Below are 22729 nucleotides of genomic sequence, written 5' to 3' on the forward strand. Positions count from 1 at the left end.
AATAGGATTGGACTATGCAGAAATGGGCCTCTTTTTCTGTACAGCTATCATATTGTTCATAATGATGAGCTGAGCTGAGCCAAGCGCAAGCGATGATCAAATAGGCATAATGTCAAAACAAAATGACAATTTACAAGATGTAGGTTTTTTAGGCTGGGAATTAATCAGAAAGCACAGTTTTGTGAAATGGGGGGGGGCTGTTAAAATATGAATACACATGACTCATGAGGGATTCAATCTGTCCCCTACTGCTTCTCACTGAAAATACTTTGTTCAAAAAAAGTCAACGAACAAAGCGTAGGTCTATGATGATTTGAAACTTAGTGAAGCTAATCTCTTAATAACCTTACGTCACGCTTTCTCGAATATACGATTTCTGATGCTCACTAATTGTTTTTCCTCTCAGCTCTGTACCATGCAGCACTAAGCATGTTGCCAATTAAGAAATCTAATCATTCATCATCTAATCAAAATCATTTTGAGTCATTCATGACTCCAATTTAGGTCATTTTGAATTAGCTTTCTGCCATTTGCTAAATCAAATCATGTTATGTACTCAGCATGGTTATGTGATGTCACTAGTAATTTCACAACAAGGCCTAATTTGTGTCATGTACACAAAGGGAGTAATGCTATCAAGTTGTAACTATAGGAGGGTTACAGTGCTGTAAATAACATCAATCAACTATATATCAATGTAAAAATGGACAGCCTACAGCACTGCCATGGTTATGATCAACTCCGGGGAAAGGGATGGTTGCTTTCTTCACATCAGAGGCTGCGTTTGATCTCTTTTCTCACATCCACCCTTTTAGCATTTCCAAGAGCCAAACTACTACAGTCATACCCATGACTGAGACACAGTAGGCTAAAGGCCTATTCAGACTCCAGTTTTAGGTGATAGGGTGACCACCGAAACGGTGGTTAGTACAAACAGAGAGATGTGTTTGTGTGAGCGGTGACTGTTGTGACGTCATATTAGTTTTCGGTGGTCACCTTATCACCTAAAACTGGAGTATGAATAGGCCTTCACCCTGTAATTTGTCTTTCTCATTGGTACAGCACCACTCAAGTGTAGTAGTATAGGCTAAACATGAGCACTAACAATACTGGCTGTGGGCAGTTCAGCAACTCGCCCAACAGTGACATCATCGTTAGGCAGATTTTGTTTTAAGATTGTTTTTACAAAAAATGTTATCGTGAGAACGATGGCATCCATTTTCGCATTGCAACTTTTCAGGACTAGAAAGCCTGCAGTTTCTATTAGCTTAGATTCCCCATCGATGATGTCACTGGTGGACGGGTTTCTGAAAACTTTTTGGTTTTGTCCTCGTAGCAGTTTTTGTATTGACATGTACTTTCGTTAAACTGTACCCATTCTACAAACTGTTAATACAATTTTCAATCAATCAAATAATGTTTAAAAAAATAACAGTTTTGTGAAAAAGAAGAGAAAAAACATATCCTTTGTGTGTAGAGGAGGTTTAGCACTGAGGGTGCCATCTCACCAGTTACACGTTCATGTCACTGTGACACTATTGGAGAGTATAGTGTTATAGTCTGTCTCCTGATTTCCCTCATATTCCTTCATATCTGTGCTGTCAGGCAGAAACCAACTTTGTCCAAAATATGAATGTTTCAGGGGGGGGGGAATCCACTCCTGGTGCAGCTATAATAGGCCATTGTGAAAAGGGTGCCTTTTCTTCTTATACCATTCGACATTCAGTCATGATTTGAGGAATTTTGTCTTGTAAAAGTCCACATGCTGGTAGCATATATAATAGGCCAATGTGAAAAGGGTGGGATTCATTCCTCAGCCTAGTAGGAATGTGCGTGCAAAATTTCCCTCCAATTGCACTCTGCGTTCATAATTTGAGGCATTTTGTTCAAAATGGGTCAATCCTGCAAAATTTGTAATGTAATATGAAATACCGAACAGATTAATCTTGATCACATGACTATATTCTATAGAGATACTGTGTACCGATTTGCATGATTTTTGGACAGAAAATAAAACGAGTAATATAAAAAGAGGCAGCCAATTTGAAAGTTCGTAGCAGTTGACAGCACTTGCACGCTCTGCTTGTGCACTAGTAGGTCATTTATGGCCTACTTGTGTGCAAAGCGAAAGTAGGCACTCGACAGAGTGCAGTTCTAGTTATGTCTGTGTCCCATTTATGCCCATATATGGAGTTCTTTGTCAGGCCAAATATGGAGTATATGATGTCAGAATATGCCAGCTGCATATATGGACCCTGGACCATAGATAGATGGAGATTTGTGGTCAATGGTTTCTGCACGACATCGGCAATATTCTCGTGTGCCACTGCCACATCACTTTTATCCACTTCTCCTTTCTCCACACTTCTTTCCGTGGCCGTGCACCCTTCATTATTTTCTTGCTTCTCATTTCTCGGCCTCCAATTAATCTCTTTCTCGTCGCTAGTGCTCACGCATTCTCTTTCTTAGTCCTCATTGTCCTCCCCCACTTTTAGAATTCAGCTGGTACCATTACACAATGATGGAATGTGATCGCAGATACCATAGCTGGGGGAGTGTGTCCTGACCTTGTCTGTTTTGTCAGCGCATCCCAGTCAGGGCCTGTGTACCTCACTGCTGAAAAGAAACATCAGAACCTACTCTCCTGAAAACAGATAAAACCTTGGCTGGAAGTGCATAACCGTCTTGTAGTCCTTTTTGTGTTACAATGTGAAAGTGCAGTTTAAAATTGGTTTGTTTATATGTTTGGTCTTTCTTATCTGGAAAAGCTGCATGTTATGAAGAGGGGAATTCCACAATAACCAAATTGCAACATGTTTCGTAAATGGAATGCTATTTCTCGCTGATGACTAGTACACAGTCTTTGTAGGTGCAAAGGAGTGTTGAGTTTAGACATAAAAAGGGTTTCTCTGTTTTCTTCTTTAGTGTCTAAAAAGAACAGTTGGTTTGCCACTGTTGTCTGTGATCTTGTAACCACCTTGGCTGCGGAACTTGTTCTAGCATTGTTGGGGTCGATCAGCTAAATGAACTGGACAAACATAAATTTATAGCTTGCCCTTCCTTCACTCTGTTCAATCTGTAAATGTGGGTAAAGTAGTCGTCAGAGAGCCAGAGATTGTTTTATTATTGTCCATTATTCGCACACAACAAAAATGTCATCGATTATTGTTTTTGTTAGCTGGTTGATAAGTCTGGTTAATGAAGCATGATGACACACATCGTTACCAAAATTATGACATTTATCCCCCTTCATTTAGTGCTATAGAAAGAGAATGCTGTCCCTCCCCACCAGCCCGCATGCATGTTAAATATGTTAACACTGGTGGTTCGTGTTATTAAAAACTATCAGTCAGTGCAGGTAGCGGCACATAATATGTAACCAGCCAGACTAAAGCTGTATGTGTCTCTACGGACAGGAACACAACATTTACATAAAATAGTGATGTAATGTGCAACAGCAGCCTAAAACACTTTTTTACCCTCATAGAGACTAGAGGTTCGGGCCTGAACATCTAGAGATCGGGTCGCAATGCAGCCCTCACTATCCAACTGTGCACACTCGTTCAGGTGCCCAGTTAGTTGTCCACGATACGTGCCAACTTGTCCACGTGCCCACTTGTCCAGGTGGCCACTTGAGTGGCCAAAAGTGCTTTACACTATGTGCACTCGTCTCATTTTCTTTGTTTTACTTTTTGTAATGTTTTTTTATGTATTATGTTACATACTATGTACAAAGTTAAATAGATTCAGATGTTATGAGAAAAATAATGACAAGAAATAATATCCCCCGAAGATACACTGAGTTATTGCAATAACATAACATTGAGAAACAGATATACAATCCAGACCAGAGAGAGTCATACGTTTAAACATTGAGACCTTCAATGGCATGAAGTAAGATACAGTTAGTAACATGCATCTTCCCATCATGTAATTGCAAAAGTATGTCAACTTTCGCCGTGATTGGCTGGATTCCTACACTGTGAAGCCCGTTTTGTGCGCTGTGATTGGTTGAAATGGGTGCTGTCATCAGCGTCATGCCGCAAGGTGATTGACTGGAGGGTGTGTTGTTGGCCAATCATTTGTCTTTAAAATCGGTGGTGATTGACTAGCCAATCATTGGTGATTGGCTACGGATGTTGTGTCATTCTACACTGTGCTTGGCTGGAAAGTCACTCCGTGACTCTGTGATTGGCTCGATTCCGGGCGCTAGAACTTTGCATAACTTTTTTTCGCCACATGAACCTATATAAGTGGAGGAGGAGGAGCAGAGGAAGGGGGGGAGAGGGCAGAGGAGAGTCATCTGTATTGTCTATGCCAAATTGTCTGTGCATAACGTGATTGGCTGTTATTGGCCGAATTCTGGGCCTGTGAGAGGGTGGCCAAGCTTTGCGTAACGTTTGTGCCACATGCGTCAGTATAAGTAGCAGAGAGGGCCCCTCTCTGCTACTTACACACGCACGCACACAAACATCCCCCCTCTCAGAGGGGGATGTTTGTGTGCGTGCTTCCCCTATTCACTCATTCTCAGACATGACGTGCAGTATGTGTAGTCTACCCTCTGTCTCTCTGATTGATTGAAGTATTTTTCTTTTTATCAATTTTTTTATGATGTTGCAACCCATTTTTTCACCCAGTGTCAATTATCTAATGTAATCCTGGGCGCTGCACGTCCTCTGCCAACCTGGGGAAGCAACGGACTGACCTCATGCTTCCTTCTATGCATGAGGAGTCCAAGCCGCTTCTTCACCTGAAAGGGGGGAGTTTCCCCGGTTGGACGTAGTGCGTGGAAGGAACACCTTATTCCGACCAGTTCTTTCCCCTGCACAGGCGCCCCGGCTGGCCAGGGGGAGGTAGTTTAGAGACCAGGATTACTGCATGTTTTTGAGGTGTGCCAGGCCCTCCTATATACAGCTTTTGACCCCACACGTCTCAATATTTTCCATTGACAATGAAAGAAGAAATTAGGTCAAATGTCTGCCAAATATGACGTACATTTGTGGCAAAACAGGCAACAGGCATTCTGATTGGCCAGTATGATGATGTACGATAAGAGCTCCCCTCACTTCACACGGGTGTGATTTTTTCCCCCATGTACCCTAGAGGACATGGGGAGAACATGAAAACTCCACACAGAAAGGCCCTTTTGCCAACCCCGCCTCAGGTATGGGCACTGATGATGTGGAGGAGAAAACACACCCCCAGCGCCCACAGCATCCCCAGCGGGAATTGAACCCAGGACCTTCTAGCTGTGAGGCGCTAGAGACTGTGCCACCGTGCCCCGGGCCCCGATTGAAGTATTTATTAACAGTATGCAGAATGGGTATATTTCAAACGAAAGCACAAATCAATACAAAAACTGTTACTGTGGACGAATTTTCAATTCATCAGAACATTTAGAGACGTACAAATATACACTGTATATAGAAAATCACACCCGTGTGAAGTGAGGGGCGCTCTTATCATTCATTCATTGTCAATGGGAATTTGTGTAGGACAAAAATAAACAATTTGCTTCTTTTAACCTGTACAGCACTTTGGCTGACCTGGTCATGTAAAATGTGCTATATAAATAAAGTTGAGTTGAGTTGAGTAATTTAATATGAATCTTTTCGTCATTTTACCTGGTAAAACTCACTGTCTGTCTCTCTCCCTCTCCCTCTCCCCTGACCTGTAATCTAGTGATCTGTTGTCCAGGCAACAGCACAAGCTACCACTCCCCAGCGTGTGGCGAGCTGTCAGGCTAGGGATGAAAGTACCTGGAGGGGGCAATGCAAATAATTCAGCCACTGCCAGAAACGTATTGGAGATCCCTGAGAAATCCTGGATATAACCCTGGCTGTCGGGAGTTTTATTCTTCAGTGGGGAAACACTTTTGTGTTATTGCAGCACAGCTGAATATTTAATATGAGTCATTCAGAGAAAATTATATATATATATATATATTATATATATATATACACACACACACACACACTGTAGGGTTGCTGCTAGAAACCCTAATGTTTACTTGATACCACCAGGCAGTGGCATTCCAGTCTACTCATAATTATGTTGCAGATGAAACTTTGGCATTGCTAAGTCTGATGCCATTATGTTTGCATAATGTGGGGTATGAATCGATTCATAACACAGTCAGAGGAGGCTGTTGTTGGAATGTGCACTGTCTGCAAACATCTCCATCCACCCACATATATGGATAATCAACATACCCACACACACACACACACCATGCAAATATACACATATTGCACTGCTCACTCACATAGCCTAACACTCCTTTGGCAACGTTGTTGAGGAATTAGCTCAATAACCCTTGTGTGTTGCTGCTCAGAATTCCCTCCATAATCTCCCCTGCAAACTTTGTGTGAACTCCTGTGCACATAATACCTTCATTCATGGACAACAGGATGCAGAACAATAGCATCATGCTGGGTTTCTCAGCATTTTTACAATACTGGCAAATACTGTATATGTACAGTCGGCTTTGGATTCCCATCTGAATCAGTTTGGAGATATATCTACAACCGAATTGCACGGTTATCTGGGGAGATAACACAGCCCTATACTCCAAATACCAATTGTACTGTCTTCTATAAAATAAAAATATATATTTAGCAAATTAACTTGCCAAACCTTCTCAAGGAGCTTATTGGGGATCCTTGATCAGTATCACTTTTTGTGATTCAGTGAGCCCAAGCACAAACAGATTCAAACATCACAGAAAAATCGGAATCCCCCCCACTGCCCATCCCTTTTTCCCCTCACTGTATATGTTTCTTTTCCCTTTTTACCTCCTTTATGATGAATTCCTGTTCTGTTCTTTGACTATAAGAAGTGTCTATTTGTACGTCTTTAAATGTTTTGATGAATTGAACAAGGTGGGCCCTCTTGTAAACAAGTGCAATGCTTAACGGTGCCGGAGGTTAGCTGGTGACGGATGGACACACACACACAAACACGAAGAAATTCCCTGAAGAAATTGTGTAGGTTGCGGGTTATTGTCTTTAGCACACGGGCATTGGAATTAGGACCAGGCTCGATCAGATTGTAAAGCTGTTATTTATTTGCTTGGCTGGCATGATGCAACATGAACAGATATGGTGGTGGTGATGATGAGTGATGATGGAATGATGATTTTTAGGTCAAATAAATAATGCATCAAAGGGAACACAGGAAACAAACGCAGGAACAAAACTATAGGTTAAATAAGGAACCAAAAACTACCAGCTTGTCTCAAATGCACCAAGCCTTTTAAAGGCTTTCTCTAATCTGTACAGGTGTGTTTGAACACACCTGCACTCAGTTGAGTAGAAGAGTCAATGTTCCTGCTCTAGAGAACAAATACAAATACAAATTTCTCATCCCTTTTGAGCAATATTCATATAATTCTTTATTGTTACATTTTTAAATGAAACTTGACATGCTACAAAAGGGAAGAGGTACGGTATGTTGTTGGTTAATGTTTTAGTCTATGAATTTGTTTGAATAGTAGCGTAGCAAACCTATGTTGGTGTTTATATGGCAAACTATATAAAAATATATATATTTATCTCTGATTAGCAGGATCATGTCGGGGCTAGCACGATAATGTAAGGTATTCCCATGCGTTCCAATTTGTTCATCTGCATTTAGAATGGCCTTGGTAAAAGCAAACTTCCTTGGGTACTCAGATTACCTCTGCCAGAGAGCTCGACACTGCTCATTCATGTTATCGGGTCACGTACATGTAACATCCAGGTTTGCGACAAGAGGGGGTGGAATAACAGCCACACACACAGCATAGGCTGAACACACCAGCATAGCAAGCAATAACACTCTTCTTGTATGCTATTTTAATTAGGAAAATTAATTCTCATATCATAGAATTGTTATGGCTTTTACCCAATAAATAAAATGTGTGACCCATTTTGGGTCATGACCCTGTGCTATAGAGGGACAAATACTTGGGTTCATCCTTTACCACCACCTTTATTGTTGCATCACAGGTTTACAGATGTAATTCAGTAAGTGAAATCTGTTTTTGTGCAAGCTCTATCGTTTGTGATTGTTTCCAGAAAGAAAGAAAAGAAAGAAGGGGGGCAAGGGAAGTTATAATGAATTAATCAAAAAAGAACAAGATATATATACACATAGCATATCAAGCCAAACATTATGTTCGTGAGATTTAGAAATAAGGTGAGTGAGTATAGCAGCTAGTATTGTCATTAATGCAAGAAGAGTATCAGTGTGTTGTACATGAGATTAAGATTATCAGCAAATGTCAAATTCAACCACATAGTCCACAAAGGTTACTTTACTGGTAAAATCCACAGGTAGTTCCATGAGGGGATGACCGGGCAGGCGGCCAGGCCCTGTCCTGACGGGACTAAAACTGACTATGGCTAAAAACAAAGAAAAAATAATCTTTTTTTGATTTGATCTATCAATGTATCTATCATGCAGATGAGTGAGTTTGGCATATAGTCTATATTAAATCTACAAATCTTTTGTGTCTCCATTTAGCCCTATGACTGCTGCTGTTTGGCATGTTGGAAATAATCTCTTGACATTAATCTAAAATAAAATTATTTATTTATTTATTTATCAGTATGCAATATGAAAACAGTACCACCTCTTTTTGTACCTCTTCTACATTTGCAGTACACTATGTGAATGGCAATCATCTTTCCAATTGAAAGGGGTCTGAAAGTGAAGACACCTCTGAGAGACGTCTGAGAGTTCACACGCTCTACCAACTAGAGACATTTATTTGATTTGTGTGCCCTTTTGTGCTTTTTCAGTCTGATCTGCCACTGTGTCCCAATAAATAGCTTGGATAGCTTGGCTGCCACCAAGATTATCCCACAGCCTAACCGACGAATGGAGAAATTGTGAATTGAGAAATCGAACGAGACAGCGCGACCAAAGATTCTTATTGACTTATTTATCTCTGAAATTGGGTTCCCAGGGAAGAGAGAGAGAGAGAGAGAGAGTTCATTGTGTTGTTCTTGTGTTAAAAAGAGCCTGTGATCCTGAGTGGCAGTTTGAGAGAGCAGAGCGGCAGGACGGCAGGGCAGAAACTGAGCTGGGATGGTAATGCATGTCACATCAATGAGGCCATGGCGACAGAAGATGTTGGGAACAGGGTCAGCTCCACATCCTGTACTTCACAGTACAACGTTCACAACCTCTGCCCCCAGGAGGACTAAAGGAGTTTCACAACTCAAACATTCACTAGTTTCATTTGTTTGGTCCCTCTCTCTTGCCTGCACTCATCTTTTCTCCTCTTCTCTCTTTCACTGTTTCACTCTTTCTAAACTTTCACTGTTTTCGTTTTTAACCTGACTTTTTGCACGCACGCACGCACGCGCACACACATACACACACAGTCACACACACACACACACACACAAACACTTATAATACACTTCCTCACTCTCTTTCTCACTGACTCTCCCCACTTATGTTGCTCCAAGCTCTCTCTAATTCACTCTTCTCAGCTCCAGCCATTTATCATTGACAAACTGTAAACTGAGTGAAATTTGGATTAAACAAAGCCCCGTTTAAAGCCCCATAGCAATACTTTGTTCACAAACAATGGAGTACAATAAAATGTTGAAGGATTAGAGCAGGGAAACACGTAGAATGATAATGTACCGCCGCAGGCTGCAGCCCAATGCCGTTGGATGCGATGCTCTGCGTCTCCACCCACGGAAAAACCATGCGGGTGGCATGGGGCTGAATGGGGGACACCTCTCCAAGCAACCGCTAAGCCGCAGTTTGAGAAAGAAAGGAAACACTGCTAAATCACCACTAGCCTACCACAACTTCCACCCACCCCCCCCCCCCCCCCCTCCAACACTCCCTTTGCTTTCCATTCTTCTTCTCTCATTAGAAGGAGTCTGTGAGAGACGTCATGCATACTGATGCACCGTTAAGCACCCTTTAATTGAACCTGAAGATTGTTAATGTGCCATCCATCAACTGTTTACTGTGTGTGTGTGTATGTGTGTGTGTGTGTGTGTGTGTGTGTGTGTGTGTGTGTGTGTGTGTGTGTGTGTGGCAGACGCGCCCGTCTGCTATAGTGGATGCTTAGCATGAATGGCCCTCTGTGCCACATTCATCCTCACCACCTCCTCCACTAATAGCTACACCTCCATTTCACAGTATTATGATGAGAAGAGGAACAGTTCTGCAGCTCCTGGATTTGTAACATACTATCTACAGTTATACAGGCACCCGGGCCACTCTGGCTTGGTGTTTCATCACCACCAGCCTGAGAGAGACAGAGAGAGAGTGGTGGAGGAAGGGGAAGGGAGAGATTAGAACTGGTGGGTGGGACAGAGAGGGAGAGGGGAGAACAGAAATTGGGGGAGACAGGATTCAGGGTGTCAATAGCATCCCAAGTAGGGCCACAAATTAGCTGGGCGAGGAGCCATGAAGCATTGGCCCCAACAGCTGGGCCCCCGAGCGCACTCTGTCACCAGGGGATTAGCCGGGGGATAGGGGGGTCTCGGCATCTGACACAGAGGAGATGAACGAGGGTAGGAATAAAGAGCAACGGGGGATTAGAGAGCTTCTCAACACTCTACCAACACTCATGAACGGCTTAGCAGGCCATGGATATTATTATTGAATGGACAAAGACACTGGAGGAGGGGTGTGGTGGGACCGTGGGAGGGTGATTTTCATTATTTTATTCCCACACTGACGCCCCCACCTCCCCCACCCCATCACCACTCACATTATTATCATATATTCGGTGGACATACATTAAAACGCAATGAGGGTGAAGGTTTGCAGCTATAGCATCTGTCTTTGTTGTTTGTTTAACGTAAAACAAAAGCGCAGACAGACACGGTTGGTTTCTCACTGCATCAGAGCATTCTCTAAAGAGTACATCTTGAATAATTCATCTTTAATTCATGTCGAAAATGCCAAAGATTTATTTGTATGCTTTAGGAAATAACTAGTTGGTATCTGCCCGAACGTGTGTGCAGGTGTTTGCATGTGAAAATGAGCTTGCTTGGTTGGTGTTGAACATCAAACTCTGCATTTGTATGACTGGCATGTAGTCATTTGAAAGGCTGTGTGCTGCTTTACAGAGAGGAAATGTCTGAGTTTCATCTCAATAAACACGATGCCAGGAGAGTGGCAAGGCCCCCCTATAGTCCAAATAACCTGAGTAAGTTGAGATAATATTTGTTCTAGTTACCGTATTTCCACATTTTCCAGTACGCCAAAGATGAATTTAGACAGCCAATATATTTTATATATTATATATTTAGATACTTTTGGGATATTAAAGTATCTGTGAGATTAACCTCCCCCCCAATAAAAATGTAAGAAAAGGAAAGCAGGAAGACATTCTACTAACGGATTGCCTCTGAGGAAAACGGTATCCTGGAAAGGAAGGCAAGGGCAGATAAGACCATGAGTTGTTTGGGAACATGGAGTTACCATCTTCCCCTCCCTTACTTAGCCACAGAGCGTAATCCCGATGGGGTCTTTATCATTAAATAACTTTTCACTGGCTTTCACTCTAGAATAGTGACCAACAAGAGCCTATCCATTTCTGCCAATCAGTACATCAAAATGTAAAGCTTGTTCAAGGGGTTTTCTGAATGCATTTTAGAGTATGCTTGTATTGCTTCGACTGAATCGACTGTAGTAACTGAAGTACAGTAATTGCAATTCCTTTGGGGTGTTAGAGATGATGAACATCTGATGAAAGTAGTCATCCAGACAGGTACAGAAGTGAGCTCTTTGTGTCATTTTCCTGTCAATCCAATGTGAATGTGGAAAGGTTTAATTTGACATTTCAAATGATTTGTGCCTCATCAAAAAACATTATTTCAAATTCACGGAACTGAGTAAAACGCCAACCCTTTTAGTCTGACGTTGGAAATGAACATAGAAATGAGCTCTTCTGTGAAATATTGTGCTTTTCCTTACCTGCACCACGTGGACCACATGCTCCAATCAGCGAGATGCTCACGTCCAAGTTATAAGTGGTTCATTTAGAGAATCCAGACCTCTGTGTCCTACTGTGCACAAATATATGATCCGGTCTGCATCCAACTGTGCCAGAGAAGCCACACCTTGTCCCACCATTGTCCTTCATAGTCCCCTGAGATGCAGAGGAATGGTGTATATGGAAGTGTGTGTATTTGTGTGGAAGTGTGTGGGTGTGTACTGTGTACGCTGTACGCAATGTCTACAGTGGACCCTTGTTTTTCTCACACATTATTAAATTATTCACTATACAATTTTGGAACAGTAGTTTAATGTTTACTATAAACATTGTACACCTTTATTGGTTCAGGTAATAATTCAGGTGTCAGGATAAATAATTAAAATAACTACAGAGCTCGCTCATTCACATCTATTGAGCACCAGTACATGGTAATTACTAACAAATTAGGCTGACAATATGATAATACATTTGTGTAATCGTTTTTTCATATTCATTATTATGGTTACTAATATATAACTACGGTGTTATACAGGCCTACTTTTTCATGGATGGCAGTAGCTCAGGAAGTAGGCCGTCATGGAATGGATCCCTGGCTCGTCCTGGCTGTGCGTGGAGACTGGAGAGTGTCCTTGAGCATGGCACTGAACCCCTAACTGGTCCGATGAGCAGCTTGATGGTAAATGGTAAATGGTGCATTTATATAGCGCCTTTATCCAAGGCGCTTTACATAGATTGTGCATTACATTCACCCATTCATACACCGATGGCAGCGGAAACCATGCAAGGCACCAACTAGCACATCGGGAGCAATTAGGGGTTCAGTGTCTTGCTCAAGGACACTTCGACAGTAACTCTGGGGGAGCCCGGGTTTGAACTGGCAACCTTGCGGTTCCCATCTAGGCACTCTACCCCTGAGCCACCGCCTTGCATGTCGTTTCCTGTTTCCTCCACCGTCAGTGAACGTGAAATACATTGTAACATGGTTTGCAGAACGCAGTTCATTTACCATTCATGCACAAGTCTGACACTAATGACGATGTTGTTAATCTGCTATTCGCTATTTAGATTATCATTTGATTTTTCACAATATATACCTTGCACAGATAGAGGGCAGTCTGGGTCGTTTGTGTGTCATCATGACATTGAAAGTTTGACTTTGACTCTTCTCTTCTCTATTTATTTTTTGTGAAAGTAATGCAAAAGTAAATAAACTATTAGTTATTACAGAAAGCAATATTGTGTAATGTACCGTTAAAAAATATTAATAAAGTAATAATAAGTAATAAAGTAATAATAAGTCATGTGTTAGGCTACATTTTGAAAGTAACTTATTCAACACTGAGTCAGAGAAGACTGTATGCATAGTGGTGTATAGTGAATTTGTTTTGAGCTACTGTACTTTTTTCCATGATTGATCCTGTTGACCCTTGTGCCAGCCAGGTAATCAATCGGGACTCAGAAATATGAAAAGAAGCGTTTATTTCCGTTTTAATTGCGAGTGAAGCTTTTATTTAAAGCCCATAATGGTCCTTATTGTGAGGTTTAGAATTTTGAATACAGGGTAATTGCTATACTTTATTGTGGTCTCTGTTGAAAAGAAATCAGAGATTCTGTTGTTCTCAAACCAAAACTACGAAATGACACTCTACAAATGATACAGGGTGAATGCTACCGGTTCTAACTCAGTGAGGCTGATCATTATTGCCTGCTTAATTCACTGAGCACAACAAGGTTTTAATCATAGTCTACAGTAAGAGGTATTTCTGATTGGTGTGAATGTGTACACATTGTGGTTTTCGCACATGTGTGTGCATGTGGGGGGTTGTAATACATCTTTGTAATTAGTCTCATAATTATATTGCAATAAACTGCAGCACACAGGGGACACCAAACCCTTTGCAGTACAACAGCAATTACCCTGGTAAGATGTGTTGCAGTGACAAATCTCCAGAAGCCATGGAGTTCTACACTTTTCCAGTTTAAAACTGGAAAGTTGGTTCTGCTTTGTTTATAAACAAAGCAGAACTTTCATCAGATTTTATGTGTCTGGCTTGTGAGAGTGTTAAGATACAGACTTTCCTATAGTGATGTTAATGAATCTTGTGACTTCCCTCCAAAACTTTTCATTCAAATACATGGTAAACTTTTTTATTACCAATATTATAATCTTTTTTATTATAAGTATTTTGTGCATTTCCTCCTCCCCACGAGAGGCTGTCTAGACTCAGCAAGGATGCAGATGCACAGCAGCTCATCTCTTGTCGATCCAGTTGATTTAGTTATAACAGACAAGTGAGTGAGAGTAAATTGCCTTGGCCTCCATTAGTTCCAACCGCGTGCTTCATTATCAGCAGCCAACATCTAGCCTGCAGGGTGCAGCTCTGTGCAAACCACATGCCTGCCACCGCCATGCCTTCACACTTTCACAGACTAATAAAGGCTATAATTTATGCTTCATTGTACAATATTGCTCCTCTGGCCCACAAAAATAACTGATTTTCAACTGAACAAGACTAGAATCTAATTTAAAGCCTACAAGCCACTGCACACAAATGGAAATGACCAGTACAGTGGTGCTAGAGAAGTTGTGCCAAGCTCATTTTAGGTCACAGGTTTGTATTAGGTAAAATGCAACTTCATGGGGACACTTGATTGCACTGAGGTAGCCTTGCATAGCCAGCCTGATATTAGTATCGCTACGCGAGGCTAGCACTGAGGTATGATGTTGTGTGTGTGTGTGTGTGTGTGTGTGTGTGTGTGTGTGTGTGTGTGTGTGTGTGTGTGTGTGTGTGCGTGTGTGTGTGTGTGTGTGTGCGTGCGTGCGTGCGTGTGTGTGTGTAAGGCTGCATGTTCTTTTGCCATTCTTCGGTTAGAGACATTTTCCAGGCCAATAAGCTTCCAGGCCTGTGAAGAGCTGTAACTGAGCAGCTCTCGGTTGTCTTATGCAGCAGTGTCACATGGAAGAGATGAGTTCAAACCTGCTCTAGTCCATTACTCTGAGAAGAACTTGAGTAATCTGAAAGTCAATGTAAGATTTCAACACAGATGTGTCCCCTGTGCCCTGACAAAGCAGTTTGGTTTGGTCTGCTGTGTTTCGCTGATTTGTATTAAAATGAAAATGTATGTGCTTTTCGTTTGGACATGCACTTAGGTAATTCTGGTCCTCACTTCAGCCCCCAAGGGCTCTATACATCTATAGGTGATCTTCATGCTCACACGTTGTGAAATTAAATGATGGGAGAGACAGAATCTAAACCTAACCTTAACCCTTAACCCGCCGGGATTAATTAATAACATGCTAGGACCTCATTTTGGCCCCGGAATTCAAGATAGTAGCGTGTACATTTATTTACAGAGCTCTTTGCCACCTTGTCCTACACTGACGATTTTCCTTTGCCATAGAAACCTGAGTTGGCATCACAGACTGCATAAACAGTGAAGAAGATGGTGTCAGCTTCAGACTGCTCAATGTCTTCCATTGGTTGTTGTGTTGACAAGTTGATGCAATGTGGGCCAACAGAGTAGACAATCTCTGCATTCACATTCTGTGCGACAGTGCGAGGTCTGTGAGGTTGCATATAATTTTGTGCAACCGCTCCTTGTTACTGACACTACACGGCACACAGTGAGACAATTATAAGAACTCTTCGTCTCTGCTGTGTCGTCCTCTGCATAAATTATAATAACCACAGATAGGCCTACCTCGTAGTGTAGTACGACGGAATTGTGAGTTGAATAGTCGATCTACAAGCTCAAAGCGTGTCACAATGTGATGCAAATTTTTTTGACAAATTTGGCGTTGTTTATACGGTACAATGACAGTGCCCAAAATAGGGCACACCAGGTTTATCCCCCTTTTTATTAATTGACCTCTGCTCACACGTAGCTGATGTTGTAGTGCGGCCAAGGACGCTCTGAGATGAGTGAGGACAAGGAAACAGTTGACAATCATTTCGACCCAGTCAACCATAAATAATTGAAGTGAAAGACAAGACATACTGTAGTAGTTCGAGGCAACATTATTCAGTCCCATTTGCGTTTATTACTTTGCAGAGTGGCATCACAGAGTGTAAGGATTTATGAAAGATGTTTGTCAATATTTTTATCGTCAATGTTGTTTATGATTCCTCTTCTCTATCTCTGAGTTAATCATTTCTGCATAGTGTCTGCCTTTCTGTCCCTGACTCTCTGTCACTCAGTGTCACACTTGATTAAATACCCACTAAAACTGGAGACAAGATGGATCATTCAGTTGGTTCATGTTGTTAGTCTATTTAAACACGTCCTTATCTGGCTCATGAAAACCAGACAGTTCTTGGTGACTGGACACTGGACAGTGGTCAGTGCCTATTCAAGCAACTGTCTCTCTTTTGATAATATTAGTTCATTCCCTTTCCTATATCCTCCTATCGTATATTAAAATTGGCTTAAGGGAGTTGGGGCGGCCGGTTGGCAGGCAGGCAGACCCCCGACGTCACACTCATGCCCCCATGACTCAGCAATATCCATATTACAAGTAAGACGCGCAAACGCGTGAAGCGAACGCAGCTCGTGTGTGTGCATGTCTGTCTGTCTGTCTGTCTGTCTGTCTGTCTGTGTGTCTGTCCCGCTGTTACTGTATATGTGGACCTGGCCCCTTTTGTGCCCATATATGGACCTGAGTGATTCATAAATCCATATATGGGCACAAAGGGGACACACACACACACACAGACACACAGACAGACAGACATGATCTGCTAGGTCTCATAGTAAGTGCTCATTGCGTTCGCAATAAGGAGTTCCCAATGCAGCTACGCCCAAATATGGAGTGTGTTGTCTAACCTCAATGTGTCGTCATGGCATCAGGTGCAAACAAATCAGTCAGCTCCATATATTGGAACAAAAGAGGGCATGCCCATGGGGGTTAAAAGTGACTAGAAATAATGAGGGAGGGAAGACTTACAATATGGCCTAATACCTTTCACCATATAGTGAGTTGGCACAACCATCTACTGATATACAATAACAATTGCCACAACCATCTACCAATGTACAATGTACAAATCTGAAAGTCTAAAAGAAAGTCCAGTGAGTTATATGGATACTCACTGAGTAGAACTAACGGATGTGAAATTTTGAAATGGAATGCCAGCCTTGAACTGACAGGGCTAGACTGAGGGACTTAGAAAAGCAACGGCCCAAGCCATTGTGTGGCTAAGAAAATAAGCCATGGTTCTGCAGCAATGGTACTTGAAAGGACACAGCAGAAGGCCCATCTGAACAGTAAACATTGTTCAGTCCATGTAAAGTCATTTCTGGTCAAATAATTAACCTATGGTGGTAGTTTTCACTCAGCTGAACGAAAGCTTGTAAATAAATTGAAAGACAGTTATGCAAGTCACGGTCGCATTAATCAATGGTTAATTATGTGTGCAATGTAGTAAAAGGAAACAGAATGGTCTTCCCAAATACAATTATGATTCAGTTGAATGGACAATGAAGATGTCTTGATAAACAAAATGCTACTGCCTTTGCCTATGGCAGATGATTTCAAAGGTAAAGAACTGGGTTTCTGTCAGCTGTCCCTATATATAAATATAAACTGTTCCCCACAACACCAAAAATGTAAAACTCTGAGACATAAGATCAGGCACGTGCAGAGACGGGCTAGGGGGGCTTGAGCCCCTGCCCTTTTGCCTCAAAGTGCCCCTTTTTTAAGTCCACATAAGGGCATCTGTGGGGGGGATGTGTGGCCAATGTGGCCAACAAGGGCTTATGTGGGGGGCCAATAAGAGCTTATGTGGGGGCCAATAAGGGCTTATGTGGGGGCCAATAAGGGCTTATGTGGGGGCCAATAAGGGCTTATGTGGGGGCCAATAAGGGCTTATGTGGGGGCCAATAAGGGCTTGTGTGGAGGGCAATAAGGGCTTGTGTGGAGGGCAATAAGGGCTTGTGTGGGGGGCCAATAAGGGCTTAAGTGGGGGCCAATAAGGGCTTATGTGGGGGGCCAATAAGTGCCATTGGGCACTTATTGACAAGTTATGATAATTCCACTATCATCGTTAATTGTACTTTTAATGTGCTGGCTGCCATCAATCAGTTTTAGTTTCAGACTAATGAGAACGTATTTTACTGTCCAATGACATAAATGTAAAAAGAACCACCGCTCATCTGCTGAAAAAACTTAAGAGTGGTGCTGGAGCCACAAAGGGAACATAAGAAAAATAAAGGGAAGCTCTGCACACTCAGATCTGCGCACAATCAATGTATTTATTTAGCAAGCTTTCGGTCTACTGACCTTCCTCATGCCTGAGGAAGGTCAGTAGACCGAAAGCTTGCTAAATAAATACTTTGATTGTGCGCAGATCTGACTGTCCAATGACATGAAATGGCACAAGGGACGGACCCCACAAAAAGACCACCCCAAAAGTCGGCATGCGCTATGCACGCCCACACATGTGCCCTTTTCTGGGGTTTGAGCCCCTGCCCCCTCAATGCTCTCTGCACGGCCCTATAAAATGATTAGGAAGTTAACTCATCAAATTATGGGAATGTTTTCAAATTCGGATTTAGGGTTCATTTGAACTTTCAACATGGCAATGCTGGCATAATCACGGCATTCTATCTCACTATCTTATCTTACAAAAACACTTCAATCTCTCGGCAGTGATTAATAAATCCCCCTCTTCACTGCTGTAGCTCACTGCCCTTATTACGACCCTCAACAGCAGAGATGCTATTTCACTAATAACAACAAATGAAATAGCATAAAAGGCTTCATGATAGAACATCACCTGAAATTCTTAAACATCCTATAATATTCATCCAACCTTTGGCAATGTAGCAGATACCCCTCCAAGTTTGATTATAATCTTGCGAAGATTTGAGGTTATGTCTACACCACACACCCACTTCCTGTAGGCTGGTCAGATAGGATCTGCATAAATACTCTTCCCAAGTTCAACCATGTTTATGATGTTGAAGTAGAAGTTTGCAGATACAGACATTGTGCAAACATGGGCTGGGTTTCATTAAATCCTGGCTTGTCCCTGGGATTTGTAATGTGGCCAGACTGCCAGAAGGGCACGGGCTCTCCTCCAAAGAAAACAAAGCACTCCACTGCCACAGGCCAAAATTTACTTCAATGCGACAAGACAAACTCAAATCTTCCCTTTGGTTCTGTGGTGGTGTCTACATGTCATCTGCGACTAAAATGGGTGTTTGAAAGGTGGTTATTTTAAGGCCAATCGCTTTCAATCTAATCTGATGTCCCAGTCCCATTTATTTGTGATCTGTCGCTATTTTGCACCTGCAGATTAATTCAATCAGTGACATAAAATAATTCATGCGTATATTTACTGGATCATATCAAACTATTGCTAAACTCCTCCTCAGGTTGTCGTGGTGTATATACAAATTATACATACTGATGTACAGAACGGAGATACAGGTAGAAAGCACATGAATACAGACAGTATGTGATGTAATTGTAATTTAGCGGTTACTATGCATGAGGAGGGTGTTAGATTCCCTGGTACATAATAGAGGCACAAAGACAGAGTGGAGTGGAGTGTTGATCATGCCATGGGTCTGGTGAGACCATCCACACACTGTTTTATAGCTCCATCAGAGTGGAGTGGAGTGTTGATCATGCCATGGGTCTGGTGAGACCATCCACACACTGTTTTATAGCTCCAACCAACTTCCTTTTATTAATGACACAATGTTTTGGCCTTTAGGTTGTATCCTTTATCCTTGATGTCCAGCACCTGGCCCACATAACACAGGCATCTGTGATCTGGTGAGAAAATACCTGCTGTACAATTATTACAGCTCAAATGGCTAAATAAACAAAGCACTTGGGACTTAGTTGGGGACATGAGCCTTCATCTGTGAGCCTTCTCATACCCTACGGTACAAAGTTCTACAAACCTGTTACCTGAGAAGTATGTACAGAAAAATAGCACTGGTTTTGTAATCAATTTCTGTGCATTTTCTATTCATCATATCATATGGGCACTTACATATTTATATAATCAGTACACCATATAGCCTAATAGTATAAAATATAATATCATTATATTTAGATAATGTCCTGCCATTTTCTATTGCATTGTTAACTAAAGTTCATCTAAAATATATCACATGGTCAAACAATAATGCACCATTGGCTGACTTATCGTCAAATCTCTATAGATGAACGTACAAGCGCCAAACAAGGCAGAAGAGAATGTTATTTATTGGAGTTATTAAAGTGGAGGCCATTTGAGAGCCAACACAAATTAGTGTAAATCCAATGAAAGTGAGGAAAACAAGATTTGGGTGAGGAATGTTTAAAAGCTGTTGCCTAACTTTAAAAAGAAGCTTCTTTGGGTCTGTGGAGGAATAAACAAAACTTTGCAGAGGAATAGTAACTTGTTACAAATTAACATAACAAGTACTATAGTGTTCTCAGCCGTTTACAAAGTCAAAACCCTTTTTCACAGCAAGTCAGCAAGCATTCCTAACCACAAATAAAGGCAGCGACCATTAACAGGTAGCCTCTGCCTGGGGTATAAAACAGGATTGCAATGGCAGTGTGGTGTACCGTTTATCTCCAAATAACTGCTTTGAAATTGTTTAATGACTTTTAAGATGTTATAGGTTTACATTTTCTTTGCCATGGCCCATTTTCACATTTGAGATTAATTTCACACCAATCACAAAAAGTGCAAATCATTCAGTCAGTCCCATGAAAGAAGAAAATCTGTATGGTCAAATATATATTTATTTCCATACCTTCATACAAACATTACAATTTCAAAACAAAAATAAACTGTCAAAACCCAGTAATGAATTAAAGTGCACATTTATGGCTGTGGGTAATATCCCCACAACAATAGTCAAGTGTTTAAAGCTTTTTCTTTTCTTTTTCAATAGTTATGTGCAAAGGAATCAATTATGATTGATGAAAAGCACTTATTTTACATTTTCCACTCTGTAGTCCATCTTACACACCTGAGATGTAGTACAGCCTCATCAGAAGTGCATTTATTAGAGAGGCTTTCTTTGCTCCTCTATGCAAATATTGACTGGATAGGATATGGTTATTAATCGTGGCCAATAAAAGCTTGAGTTTATCTCCTAATGCCTGGTGGCAACTGGCGAGCTGGGCTCTGGGGAAAGGACTTTGTTTTAGAATCACTTACATCATGTTCTCTCCAACCTATTCAATAGTTGGCTTTAGCAGTAGCACTATGCTGGTGGCTTAGTTGGCTCATCATCGTGCTTCAAAACACTTTTATAAAATATAAACTACTAGTATCGTGTGTTCGGTGTCAACTCAGTTGGCAAAACGGCCATCCTTTATTTCATTTGCACAGTTGAGGTTGAGGTGACCGGCGAGCTCTTGCACCACGGCATCCCTGCCAATCTGATCGTTCCTTCTCTTTTCCATAATCACATCTTCCAAGCTCTGAAACTCCAGGACATGACCTTTCTTTTCGGAAAAGAGCAACTTCAACCTATACGGCTGTTTGCCAATCCGTATCTCCCCACCTATTTTAAACTCCCGTTTGCCATACCGACACCAGGCGGCGAAGCACTCGGAGTTTCTCCAATACAGATCACCGTCTCTGGCCCCGACCTGATCCCGCGCGTTGCGCACGGCGACCTCCGCAGAAAGCGCTCGGTACCTGTACAGACCGTTCACTATCCTGCCCTTCCTGCCCTGGCTCGCGTCGGTCAGCACGTCGCACTTGATCTCAGCACGGTGCAGGTGGACCACCTGGAAGTCACCCACGTACACGGCCCAGTGTGGATACTGCCCGCTGGCCACGAACTCCACCAGGTCCCCCGGCCTGCACTTGTTCAGGAGACTCTCAGCCGAGTAAGCGACGCTCATTATCGAGTCTCTGGCGTGTCTTTCGTACACGCACTCCTCGCGGTAGTAGACCAAACACTGCAGCTCGTTCTGCGGATCGAACGGGATACCGTCTTGATCCGGCAGCCTGGCTCTGTCAGGCGGCATGTCAAAATGCTCCTGCTCGTCGTCGTCATTGGAGAAGATGTAAGACACGCCGATGCGTGGACCTCCGTCATCGTCCGGGTCGAATCCGTTTGGGTCCGACGTTGGAACTTCAGCGTAACTTAAACGAGTGAGTTTTTCGACCTGGTTTCCCATCCCACCACTGCAAGGTGGATGAAGGAGAAATAAAGAGAACAGGACAGGCTACACCTCTCCTTGGCAGAAGCGAAACGCCGGATTGTAACTCGACTAGGGTATACGTAGAACTAAATCCAAAATGGGGAAGGGACCGGGTGCCAGTAATCCATGTCCAAGCTGTTTTAAGGTGTGCACAACGATGTGGCACTTCAAAACCAACACCAAGGAGGCTATGTTACCTATAGAAGACAGGAGAACAGCAAATGGTTATTTTTATGCCAAAGCCCCGCGTCAAAATCGTATATTTGTGTCAAACGTGAAAGTAATTTGCATAGGACTCTTACATTCCAAACAGGTGTGTGACATAGGACGACGCACCTGTTACGCTCTCACAGAGGATATCATTCTACTCGCCTATAAAACTCACCGCTGATATAGGCAGATGCAGGTCTTCAAAGTTGCATATATGCGAAAGGCAAAATGGTACAAATTGTTCGCAAGTCCGAAGGTTCAAAGCGACGCTGTTGGCCGTATGGCAGGTTATATTGTAGGGAGGGACAGGTGGAGAGATAGAGAGAGTCCACAGTGACTGTAAGCACTGAAACTCACTGAGGATCTAGTAACTGGGAGGCGCTGTCATTTAA

The 22729-nt window shown here is 42.2% G+C and overlaps 1 protein-coding gene across 1 annotated transcript; it reads right to left on the bottom strand.

Annotated features, from left to right (window-relative positions):
- Positions 1-20700: 20700 nt before the first annotated feature.
- Positions 20701-22657, bottom strand: LOC308319091 (protein LRATD2-like). The gene is made up of 2 exons (XM_080768947.1): positions 22513-22657; positions 20701-22324 (listed from the first exon to the last, which is right to left on the bottom strand). The coding sequence occupies exon 2, from the start codon at positions 22101-22103 to the stop codon at positions 21264-21266; it is 840 nt and encodes a 279-aa protein (XP_080625073.1). The 5' UTR covers positions 22104-22324; positions 22513-22657; the 3' UTR covers positions 20701-21263.
- Between the last annotated feature and the right edge of the window lie 72 nt (positions 22658-22729).

This window comes from Protomyctophum bolini (assembly GCF_963924005.1).
Source record: "Protomyctophum bolini genome assembly, chromosome: 7".
NCBI classification, from domain to species: domain Eukaryota; kingdom Metazoa; phylum Chordata; class Actinopteri; order Myctophiformes; family Myctophidae; genus Protomyctophum; species Protomyctophum bolini.

Excerpts from the sequence above, each read along its gene's own strand:
- LOC308319091 (XM_080768947.1), bottom strand. The coding sequence starts at position 22,103 with ATGGGAAACCAGGTCGAAAAACTCACTCGTTTAAGTTACGCTGAAGTT.